The following is an 11,826-nucleotide window of genomic DNA, read 5'->3' as shown; positions in this document are numbered from 1 at the left end:
AATGCCTCTTGTTTGTTATTATATGGGAAACTGAAGACCGGGTGGCCTGAGGGCTGAAGCTCTCACCCAAACCTTAACTTTAATACAACTTAAACAAACTTTAAACCATAAATGTTGCAATTTTGTTATTAGACAAAACTGTAAATTCATCTTATTGTCCCCAAAAATAAGGCTGATCACAGGATTTCATACCGAAATTCAGCTAACAGAGTACATTGTTGATACTCTGGTTGTGTTAAATGCATAATGTGCAAACTTCTAAAATGCATCTTTTCAATTAAGGCTGAAACTACAGAGTATATATGTTATTGATTCATTTACAATTTTTTTAAATTTTGTATATATATTGTGAACAGAAAACACAACATAATGAGTTTGATATTATAAACGACAAAGAGAAAGCATCAAATCTTCATAATTTGAGATGCTGCAGTTTGTTTCAGTGTCACCAGTAGATGCTGACGCTGCCTCCCCATTCAGGACGCTTCCACCTGAGCCAGCAGCATCATGGGAGGTTCCACCTCCTCCCTTGTTGAGGAGGCCGAGGATGACGCTGGACCCCGGGGTGCAGCTTTGCCCCCCTCGCCCATCATGGGGTGTCTGAGGAGCAGCCAAAGCATCTCCATCCCCCGGCAGCTTCACCGACCCAGCAGGCACCGAGAGCGCAGGTAGGACTAAACCCTTCACGCCCGGACACGTCATTACATGTATGAGGGGTTAACAAGTCACGTGACCTAATCACATGACATTTAACATGTGGTAAATGTTGTGAAACGGTGGTAGTTTGGTTAAGTTTAGGCAGCAAAACCTTTTTAGGAAGAGATTTTGGTTTGGGTTAAAATAACTACATTATGTAAGTCACGTGAAGTTTGTAGAGCCTGGATAGGATCGGATATTTCGGGGTTTTCCCAGAGGACATGGGTTAGAGGAGGTGAAAAGCGGTTGTATTTCCAGATTTTGCTGCTCTGATTAATTACTGCAAAGCGATCAATTAATTACTGGCCTGCTGAGCTTAATCTTCCTTGTTATCGTACCTTTTACTGGGATCTCCTCACTTATTAAATCTGTGACGTTTGCTGTGTAATGGAGCAGCACTGCTTGTCCTCCCTACAGCGTAACAGGTCTAATATTATATTTAACAAAACCTTATTTCAGGCCTGACATGCAGGACAAACAGCCAAACTGTCCAGGCGTTAGCTGTCCTAGCTGTGCTAGGCGGTCCGGTGTGTCCTCAGTCATTCTTAAAGCGTCTTGTTTTTGTGAACTTTTAGTTTGACTGTTTACACATAACATCTCTTCACTGTTTATCTCAAGCTGTATCTTCCCCGCTCCCACAAACAAGACCCAACATCAACGGTTCTCAAACTTTTTCTATTATGCCCCCCTTCAGAAGCCGGAAAAAGTCCTTTCAAAGTTCAAGCATAATTAGTAAAAACGTTCTGAAATATAACTAGCAGTTAAATACTGCCTGAAAATGCCTTTAAAAAGGTTTATCTGCACATTAAGAAAACATGCAGTGCAATTAAAATATAGAAGAAACAAATGTGCATTGTCCAAAAAAAGAAACTTAGGATAAAAAAAACAAGCTACTGATTATATAATGACCCCAAAAACGTACAGCAGTGATCAGTAACAACTTCTTGACACAGTTTCTTTTTGGCAAAGTTTTCCGTTCTCTCCCTGTGAACAGAAAAGTTGATCTACAGGAGAAACAGATCTGAAAGCAGCGCAGAATGCCTGAGAGCTGCAAGGCTTTTTATATTTTGACATGTCACCTGTCACCTGAATTTTGTGTTTCCTTTTACATAAATAAAAGAAATTTCCACCATAAAGTGTTGCAGAAACTTTCACCAGAATGCAGGAAATGTTTAATGATCAGAATTTCCTGGGGGAGGTCCCCACAGACTCCCCGCGCCTATATCTCAGCATTGAAGATAATCTTTTAAACACTGTTTAAGGATCTTTTTGTCTCGTTCTCCTGAACCTAATGTCGCGTAAGGTGATGTCTCACGACCTAATTGTCTCTTCACACCCTTAATCTGAGCCCCTATTGTTCCCACAACTTTTAAAAACAAAGTGACGCCCTTGTCAGCGGTGTTAAAAGGTGCGCTCGGTACGTGTGCTAAACTCTGAAATATTTGTCCCCTCTCCTGATGAATCTAAGGTGTGTGTATAAGTGCATACATGTTTTACGTGCGTGAGCGTGTGGTAGGCTGCGCAGAGATAGCATCAGCAAGCTCTTGTTTTTTTAATTTCCCTACATAAATCTTATTAGTTCCACTCAATACTTTTCCCCTAATCACGCCCCCCTGCAGTGGCTCTATGCTCCCCAGCTTGAGAAGCACTGCTTTAATTCCTACACTGGGGACAGCAACCCGAGAGACGGGCTTATATACGTATGTATAGGTTGGATTTGAGAGGGAGAGCGCTGTGGTCTTGTTCCTGAACTTTAGGTATAATAACTTCATTTCTTGGAGGTGCAAACACTCGTCTGCTACACAAGCCAGCACAGCGCTCACTGGAGGTCACAGGCCATTAATGCCAACGTAACTGCACGATCAGCAAAAAGCAGAGATGCACTTCTGCTCTCCTCAGCTGAGATTCTGTCCATGGATGTCACCAGGAGAGGTGGCAGTGCGCCGACACAACTCAGACAGGGCGGAAATTAATCTCTAGAGACAAACGTCTTAGATTTATCCAGGTTTTTGCTCCACAGACGTACCTCAGTAACTCGGTAAACGTGTTTCTTGGAGCTGTCGTCCTGATTTGAGCTGTAAACAAACCAACGCTGTTCTTCACCAGATGTGACCCAGCAGCACGCAATCCAAACACGGGTCAAAGGCCAGCAAAGGCGCTCAGTCCTATGTTCTATGTGTGAAAATGAGTGATCGTGATGATTTATTTAACACATTGCACCTTAAATGTGACGACTGAACGGAGTCGTTGATCCATTTATATTCTACACTTGTGAGGGCTTGAGGATGTGCTCATGAATTTAACATGACTTAGCAGATATAAAGTAAACCCCAGCCTTCCCGAGTTTTGTTCAAATCCACTTATTAATTATTACTGTATCTCTGTCTAATGTGCTGCGTATAGTCTGTACTCTCTGCTGCCACATTGTCCCGACCTCCATCAGATTTGGTCCTAGCAGGAGTCAAGTTACTCTCTGACAGGAAACGTAACGCTACCAGGGAAATCCCCAAAGATTCAACTGTAGACGGGCGTCTGGAAAGACGCGCACGAGCTTGGCTGACAAGAAATTCACAGTGCTGTGAAAATCTTCTCAGCATCAAGTAGGTGGTGGAAGAGCTAGAGCAGAAATAGAAACCAACAATGCTGCACATTGTGATTAATATTAATAATAATAAACGTTATTTATTCTGCATCTTTCAAAACCAGGTTACAAACCAGGGAACGGGAAAACCAAGAAAAAGGCAATCAACACTATAATTACATAAAATCTGGCAAATAGAAAAAAAAAAGAAAAAGAAACTTTGGACACATTGATAAAAGGCTTTATATATATATATATATACATAATATAATGAATACCAACTCTGGAGCACATTTGCAAAGAAATGTCCCAGAAGGTTATTTTAATAGAAGCAGACCTGTGAAAATAAGAGTTAAAATTCATTCTCATGTAAAAGTAACTTGATGTACTCAGAAAGTCGTCCATTAAAAAACTATTTAAGAAGAAAGTTTAAGTAAATTATCTTCCTGTGTTTCATTGTCTTTGTCTGATTACACTTTAAAACGCCAGGTTCAGTGAATAAATGAAATATGTAAAACTCTTTCACTTACTTTGAGAGCAGCTTTGGTTTACAGTCGAAACTATCAATGTGTGTTTTATAGGAAATAATGAAGGTGTACTGGGAATATGCAAAGGAGTGTAGGGCTGTCGAATCAGAATCGTCAAGTCCTGGTCAAAGTCGACTGAATCATGTGTGCCAAAACAGTCCTGACCCATTGAGGAAGCAGCATCAACTTTTTCAGCAGTCTGACCTACAGTAGCTCGTCTGTTGGCTCGGACCACACGGGCCAGCCTTCCCTCCCCACGTTTATCAATGACCCTGTCGCTGGTTCGCAGCTTTTCCTTCCTTGCACCACTTTTGATACACAGAGGTGTGTAGAGTAGCTAAACTCTGTACTTAATTAAAAGTACTGTTACTTTGCAAAAACAAGTACCCAAGTAGAAGTAAAAGTGGTCATCAAAATAACTACTTGGGTAATAGTATTGTGGCAGAAAGCAGGAGCAGTTTGATAAACTGTGTGAAAGCCTGACAAAGCGTGGGTATGGTCGCCCTGAGATGAGGCTGCACTAAATTTTCATCTGTAAATATTAGCAGATTGTGCTATTTGAAAGCCGAAGGACAACAAAGCATTAGCAGACTTGGGACCAGCTGACCGCCTACCTCGTAGCAGATCACGGACGCATTAAAACTACTCTGACAAGTACAATTTACTCAAAAAGATACTTAAGTACATGTAACACAGTAAATGTAACTAATTACTACCCACCCCTGTACTCGGTACTGACCACTGACAGGTGGCATGTTAACGAGATAACCTGTCAGTGGTCATAATGTTATGGCTGATCGGTGTATCGCCGAGTACAATATTGTCGTAGAACGATAAATACAAATTTCTATAAAAAGGAAGTCCATTTGATCTTTCAGGTGCAGATTAGACTCCAGTAAACACATTAAACACCCTTCAGTTAACGTAAAGACTCGTTGTTGTTTACAAAATGAAACTATCAGCTGTTTTTACCCATACAGTAGGATAGAAACTTCATTAGCTCCTCGTCACAGAAACACCTGCATCTTTAGAGACAGTTTGCGCTGCAGTAACCCGTCCAGGTCGGGCCGCGCTGGAAGTTTCAGGCTTGATGCCAAAGCTGCTAAAATGTGGGCCAGCCTCCACAGAGACGTCTCGCTGGCTCCTCCAGTCTAAATTTCCCCCTGGATGCCAGCGCAGAGATAATCTGGGTCTGTCCTGGAACATAAATTTTAGATGTTTAACCGTGTTTTTGCACCAGATTCAGAGAACTGAACACTCTGCAAACACTGTAAACTAATCTTACTGGAATAATACACGAGGATGGTCTCATCTATCTGTGTCTGTGAGGGACCAGTTGGAACAGTTAATGTTGAGACTGTAGTGCAGCTTCTTGTTTCATTTCCATATTCATGCATTTTAATTTTGTCCCCCGAGCCACCTCGGGGTATAGAAAAATGCAGGAACTGCTAATGCACCCATTTATATTTGGATGTTTCCCTCATCTTCCCGGCTTTCTCTTTCTTTTCTCTCCTTAAGTTCCATAAAACCAGAGTTCAGCTCTGATATATTTCACATTACACTTGCTATTAGCAGATACCTGATCAGTGAATTTTACCATTAAGCTGTGTGTTAGTTTTTTGGAGGATGCTAACACTATTTCAGAGGATGACAGCTCAGTTCTTTAATCAATTACATCATAATTATCAATTTTGAGAGTGATGGCAGTTACTGATTCAGGGCAATACAAAATAATACTTTATTGATCCTAGAGATTAAATTCACATGTTATGGCAAAAAATACATGAAAACAATTAACAAAAATACTTCAGGACTAAGATATAAAGGAGATTAATCGCGATAAAAAATTTTAATCGTTGCCCAGCCCAGCACTAATAATAATAATATAATAATAGTGCTGTGTTTTCTCTCTAGTTTCTCTTCCGGCTCGATGCCCATGCAGAGGAGCCAGTGGGCGTGTGGCTGCTGTACTTTCCTCAACGCAGCCGGGGCCCCCCCGCTGCTCCATCTGTGAAGCCCCACGGCGAAGATCCGACACCCGGTGGTTGTGGCCCGGGACCAGCAGGGAGCAAGGTCGTTGGTCCTGCCCGCGCTGTACGCTGGCCAACACGGCTGACAGCCTGGCCTGCTCTCTGTGTGGCTACAAGGGAGCGCTGGACGGACCCCGGGGGTCATCTGAAGACTTGCCCCGGCCCCAGCGCTCCAGTAGCTGCTCCGGCCCTCTGAGGCCATCATCGGCTGAGCCGTGCAGGCAGCAAAATAAAAAGCAGCCTGAAGATGCAGATAAAAGCAGCCTGGTGTGGGAATGTTTGAGGTGCACTCTGCAGAACACTCCTACCTCCATGTCCTGCTCTGCTTGTGGCGGACCACGCAAACTGTCCCTCCCCCAAATCCCCGTCGACGCCTTGCTCGTGCCTGAAGTCTGCGATCAAACCGGAGTACAACAACCAGAACCTGCAGCACGGGCGCTATCCCTGTCCATCTCAACCCGAGGAGAGTGTTTACCAGTGGAAGCTTCATATCCGCACACAAGCTCCTCAGGGCTCAGTGACGCGTCTTCAGGTCATAATAATCCTCTTCCCTGCAGTCGCAGAGAGGTGCCGCCTCCAGAAGGTGGCCTCAGTCCTTCTCCGTCAACGCTCGCCATTTCACATCTCTCTGCCCAGCCAGAGCTCCTACCCAGCCGACGGCTCAGCATCCTGAAGGAGGAAATGTCCCCGCTGTCGCCCGCACCAGACGCCTCCGCATCGTTTCCGCCATGTGTCGTCCCCGTCAACAGGACAGAGGAGTGGTCATGCCTGGCTTGCACTCTCATCAACAAGGTCAAAGCCAAACACTGCCTGGCCTGCCACACCCCTCAGCAGCAGGTCGCGCCGCTTAAACTAGCCAACCAGAGGAGGAAGGAGAGCATGCTGGTGGAGGAGCTGCGACAGAGTGATGAAGGAGAGGCCAAAGAGCTGTGGGAGAACATCGTCAGCTTCTGCAGAGAGGTTTGGACACACCTCAGTTAGAGTTTCACCTGTCCAAGATAAAAGTTTGTTTGTTTCTTCAATCTTAAACTCATCTTAAATCTCAGTTTAACGCCTGGATGTACCTGCAGGGTCTATGACATCACATCTAGGTCTGGGTATGAAACTTGTAGCCTCCAGGTCACACACTGACTTTGGTAGTAACAACACCATGTACCTCTCTGTCTCTTTTACTTCAACATTTTTGTCAGTAGCATACTCCAGCTGAGAGTAAACATCTTTTTCAACAAATCACAAATTAAATTTCTAATGCAGTCCTATAAACTCTTTCATAAAAACAACCTAAATGGCCCGTTAACACAACCCCAACACGAGACACTGGTACTGAAAAACATGCGTATACACAGAGATAAGAGAAGAATGCAAATCATGTCAAGAAACATTGCGGGGTTGGCAAGAGAGTAAAAGTCGGACCTTTCAAACGATTCGAGAGATTCTTACATTTCCACAGAAACGCCTCCAGAGATTCGGTGCAGCTGCTGTGAAGGCCCTGTCACCGAAGCGCTGTTAGTAGCTCTTGATCTGTAGATCTGATGGGATGTTCTGCAATGTAGCTCGGGGGGCGAGGCTACGCAGGGCTTTGAATACAAAGACAAGACGTTTGGAAGGGATACTTAACATGGAGCCAGTGCAAAGAAGCCAGTGTAGTTGTAAAATGATCCCTGTTTTGCAAAAGAATTCTGGCCACAGCATTGTGGATCAGTTGTAAGCGGTGAATAGAGGCCTGGTTGATACCAAAGTACAAATAGTTGCACTAATTGAGTCTAATTAATTATAATAATAAAAAGACCTTTAAAGGTGAATCTTTAGGTGACAAGAACTTTCTGATCTTGGTTATGATTTGACAACTGTGTTTACCTTTCTATCAAATTTCAGACTAGTGTCAAATGCATTAATTGGATAACTGGTTGAGGGACTGGGGAGCGGTGCTGGAGACGGATCAGCATGATCTCTGTTTTGTTCTCATTTCGTTCAAAAAACACCTCGCTGTAGCATCTGAAACACCAGTCGTGGCAGCGTTTTACCGTTTTAACAAGCGAATCTGAGTATTAACCAGACGTCTGGGTTTATACTTGTCACACAAGTTGTCTGTAACATTTCTTTTTCTACAATGCACTTGAGGTCCAGTTGTTTCCTGTGACTGGATCCACTCTTTCCCAGAACAAAGAGACGTTTGTGGACGACAGCTTCCCTCCTGGTCCGAAGTCCGTAGGCTTCCCCGTGGACGACAGCGTCCAACATCGCGTCAAGAAGTGGCTTCGTCCTCAAGAAATCAACTGCTGCAACTTCAGAGAACGCACGGTGAAGTGGTCTGTCTTCCGCACGCTTCGCCCATCTGACATCCTGCAGGGACTTCTGGGTAACTGCTGGTGAGCTAACTCAGCTCCACACATTAAAGAGCAGAACAGTTACTGCTGAATCCAAGCATACATTTTTTTAATTTAAATTTTATTTAACCAAATGATCTCATTGAGATTTAAAACCTCTTTTTCAAATATATATATACAAATGTGTGTATATATATATATATATATATACATTATAGACTAGTTACTGTCGTTTGAGAGTAATTAGTTATATTACAATATTACTGTCTCTGAACGCTTTCCACTACTTTTGTGTTAAATTATATGAATCCCGTCCCCATTTAGAAAGACACTGTGAGAATTTACGCACGTGGTAAAGCGCATAACGTCAATGATTATTTGAATCTCCCGACACTCCGACAGGATCAGTCAGGATGAACAGACAGCAGCCTCTCTGATCAGGAAATTAATTCATTAAAGTGCAGACACATAGCCAATAGAAATCTATTTACGCATGATCCATCAGTGGAGCTACCGTCTTGTCAAGAGGAACCGAGCAGGAAATAACGTTACTCTTATTACTCATGGATTTGTTTTTCTGCTGCCGAAAAGCTTCTCTGTGTTGGTGAATTATATATTAAAAAAAACACAGCGTAATTTCGTGTTAAAATGCGTTGTAACGCACGTTATTGAGATTGTAACGGGTATAACATTACGTTTTTTTAAATTTTTATTACTGCGTTACAGCAAAAAACAATTCATTACTGTAATTGCTTACTTTTGCAATGCGTTACTCCCAACACTAATACTAAACTAGCATTTGCGGCATAATCCCTCAACCATGTGTGCTTTCACATAGCGATCCGGCTTTCTGAAACCATCTGCACAGGAAAAGACCGCATTTCATACAGACATAATTCTACCTATGTTACTACCAACGTTCCCGGCTCCGTACCTTTCATACAGCTCAGCGAGCCGGCATATTGGCGTAATACTCCCAGAAAATAAGGTAGTGTGAAAGCACCTAAAGAAGGAAGAGAAAGGGTTTAACAAAATAAAACAGCAAATAATAACACTTAAACCCCAAACCACGACAGGAACTCTCTGCAAACAGTTTGGAAATAAGAAAATACTGGTTAATCTTTTAAAAATGTTTCTTGTGCTTGTACAGACAAGCTGAGATCAAATCTGTGCGTGTTTCATGAATAAGGGTCAACGTTTTAATGTGAAGTTATGAAGCAATTTTTATTGAGGATATGTAATGTAGTGAATTAATGAGCTCATGCCTCTTAATAATAATAACACATGCAAGCATCCTTAGCATCTCAAAAAAGGGTGGTGTCGAGTGAGTTATCCTGACTAATGTAACTCATGTAGCCCTACAGTATTACCTCTACGATAACAGCAAATTATTCTGCCTACTTTAAGACTTTACACACACAGAGTGAGTGATTCCTGCAGGAAACAGTAAACACCCTTTCAGTATCAGACCCTCACCGCTGCGGGCTTGAAAGGTTGCAGCTGTATTATTAAACTCCAGTGTGTGTGCTGGGCTGAATGTTTCGGAGAACAGGTTCCTGAGTGCCTTGGCTGTTCTGGCTGAACGACCCGAGCTGGTGGAGAAAGTGATGGTGACTCGCTCGCTGTGTGCAGAAGGAGCCTATCAGGTGCGTCTATGCAAAGACGGCTCGTGGACCACAGTGCTGGTGGACGACATGCTGCCGTGTGACGAGAACGGCCACCTCCTCTTCTCTCAGGTGAAAAATTCAGCTCTGAACTGTTTCTTGTGTTCACGTGTCAAGCAAAAAGTAAATGTGCCACGTGTCAAACATGCATCACTCTCATATTCCCATAGGAACTGTTCCCTAACAACTTAATAAAGATTAATACCACTGCTCCAAAAGAACATAATAACATGAAAATGAAGTGTGGGCTATTAAATGTCAGATCCCTCTCTTCAAAAGCTGAACTAGTTAATGAACTAATATCAGATCATAATATAGATTTGTTCTGTTTGCCTGAAACCTGGCTGGGACATGATGACTGTGGCACTGGACTGGTCGGTGCCTCGAGGACTGCAGCTATTTTTCATTCAGGCCTTTTAGTCAAGTCAAAACCTAAACTAAGGTCTGGCTCTTTTGAAAGCCTTATTCTTGGTATTTTAAACCCGACCTGGAGACCTATGCAGATTTCCAGATTTTATTTGTTATCGTGTACCGTGCTCCCGGTCTTTACTCCCCGTTTTTATCAGAATTTGCAGAATTTTTATCCGACTTAGTCCTTAAAACAGAAAAAGTGATGATTGTATGTGATTTTAATATTCATGTGGACGTCAAGAATGACAGCCTCAGCACTGCATTTAGTTCACTGCTTGATTCGGTTGGCTTCTGTCAAAGAAAAAGAGAGCATCGCGGAAACTTGAGAGGAAATGGCGTCTTACACATCAAGAAGATTCTCATTCAATGTGGCAGGATAGATTGAAAATGTATAGGAAGGCCCTCCGCAGCGCCAGAGCAGCCTATTACTCAAAATTAATAGAGGAAAATAAGAACAATCCCAGGTTCATCTTCAATACTACAGCCAGATTGACGGGAAGCCACAGTTCTAAGGAACAATGTGTCCCTCTTGACCTTTTCACGTTTTTATGAACTATTTCAACAACAAAATTTTAGTTATTGGAAATATAATTCAGCACCTCCTGCCTTCAATGGAAGCCGACGTGCCCTTTATCTCCTCAGAAGAACCTTTAAAACTCTATGGATATTTGGACTGTTTTGCTACCATGAACCTCCACCAACTTACTTCAGTTGTGTCCTCGTCCAAACCAACAACCTACCTCACAGACCCCATCCCAACCAAACTGCTCAAAGAGGTTTTGCCCTCAGTTGGCACTTCTTTGTTAAATATTATCAACCTTTCCTTGACAACAGGCTATGTACCTTAGTTTTTTAAGGAAGTGGTCATTAAAAAAACTTCTTGATCCAGGGGTTTTAGACAGTTACAGATATCATAACCAAGATCCTTGAAAAATACTGTGGCAAATCAACTCTGTGAATTTTTGCATAGCAACAACTTATTTGAAAAATTTCAGTCAGGGATCAGAATACATCATAGTACAGAGACAGCACTGGTGAAAATCTCTAATTATCTTTTAGATCAGATAAGGGACTAGTCTCTGTATTGGTCTTGTTAGATCTAAGTGCGGCAATATCACCATATTTTACTACAGAGACTTGAACACTTGATCGGCATTAAAGGAACTGCTTTAAGCTGATTAAATCTTATCAGATCGCACCCAGTTTGTACATGTAAACAACAGCACAGCAGAGTCAGCCATGGAGTTCCACAAGGTTCAGTCCTTGGACCTATATTATTCACCTTATATATGCTTCTGCTAGGTAATATCATTAGGAACCACATTATAAATTTACATTGTTATGCTGATGATTCTCAGTTATACCTTTCTATCAGAACTGACGAAACCAACCAGTTAGCTAGGCTTCAAACGTGCATCAAGGATGTGAAGACCTGGATGTTTTATAATTTCTTGATGTTGAACTCTGAAAAAACCGAGGGTGTGGTACTTGGGCCTTGCCCCCTTTCGATACACATTGTCTGCAGAGACAGTTGCTTTGGATGGCATTGCCATGGCCTCCAGCACCACCATGAGGAATCTGAGATCTGTT

At 42.5% G+C, this 11,826-nt stretch overlaps 1 protein-coding gene across 1 annotated transcript; it reads left to right on the top strand.

The window, feature by feature from the left end:
• The first annotated feature begins 487 nt into the window (after positions 1–487).
• Positions 488–11,617, top strand: LOC119918054 (calpain-15-like). Its single transcript, XM_038738578.1, has 5 exons — positions 488–668; positions 5,719–6,794; positions 7,995–8,203; positions 9,714–9,897; positions 11,612–11,617. The coding sequence occupies exons 2-5, from the start codon at positions 6,147–6,149 to the stop codon at positions 11,615–11,617; spliced, it is 1,047 nt and encodes a 348-aa protein (XP_038594506.1). The 5' UTR covers positions 488–668; positions 5,719–6,146.
• The last annotated feature ends 209 nt before the right edge of the window (positions 11,618–11,826 follow it).

The sequence above is a fragment of the Micropterus salmoides genome, unplaced genomic scaffold (genome assembly GCF_014851395.1).
Source record: "Micropterus salmoides isolate LMB-PRFRI ecotype aquatic unplaced genomic scaffold, ASM1485139v1 Ms_hic_scaffold_10, whole genome shotgun sequence".
NCBI lineage: Eukaryota > Metazoa > Chordata > Actinopteri > Centrarchiformes > Centrarchidae > Micropterus > Micropterus salmoides.
This window is presented reverse-complemented; position numbering and strand designations above follow the sequence as displayed.

Bases quoted from the DNA above. Each gene is read 5' to 3' on its own strand.
- LOC119918054 (XM_038738578.1), top strand. From the start codon at position 6,147: ATGTCCTGCTCTGCTTGTGGCGGACCACGCAAACTGTCCCTCCCCCAA. The intron at 6,795-7,994 runs GTTTGGACACAC...ACTCTTTCCCAG, and splicing joins TCGTCAGCTTCTGCAGAGAG to AACAAAGAGACGTTTGTGGA. The intron at 8,204-9,713 runs GTGAGCTAACTC...TTCGGAGAACAG, and splicing joins GGACTTCTGGGTAACTGCTG to GTTCCTGAGTGCCTTGGCTG.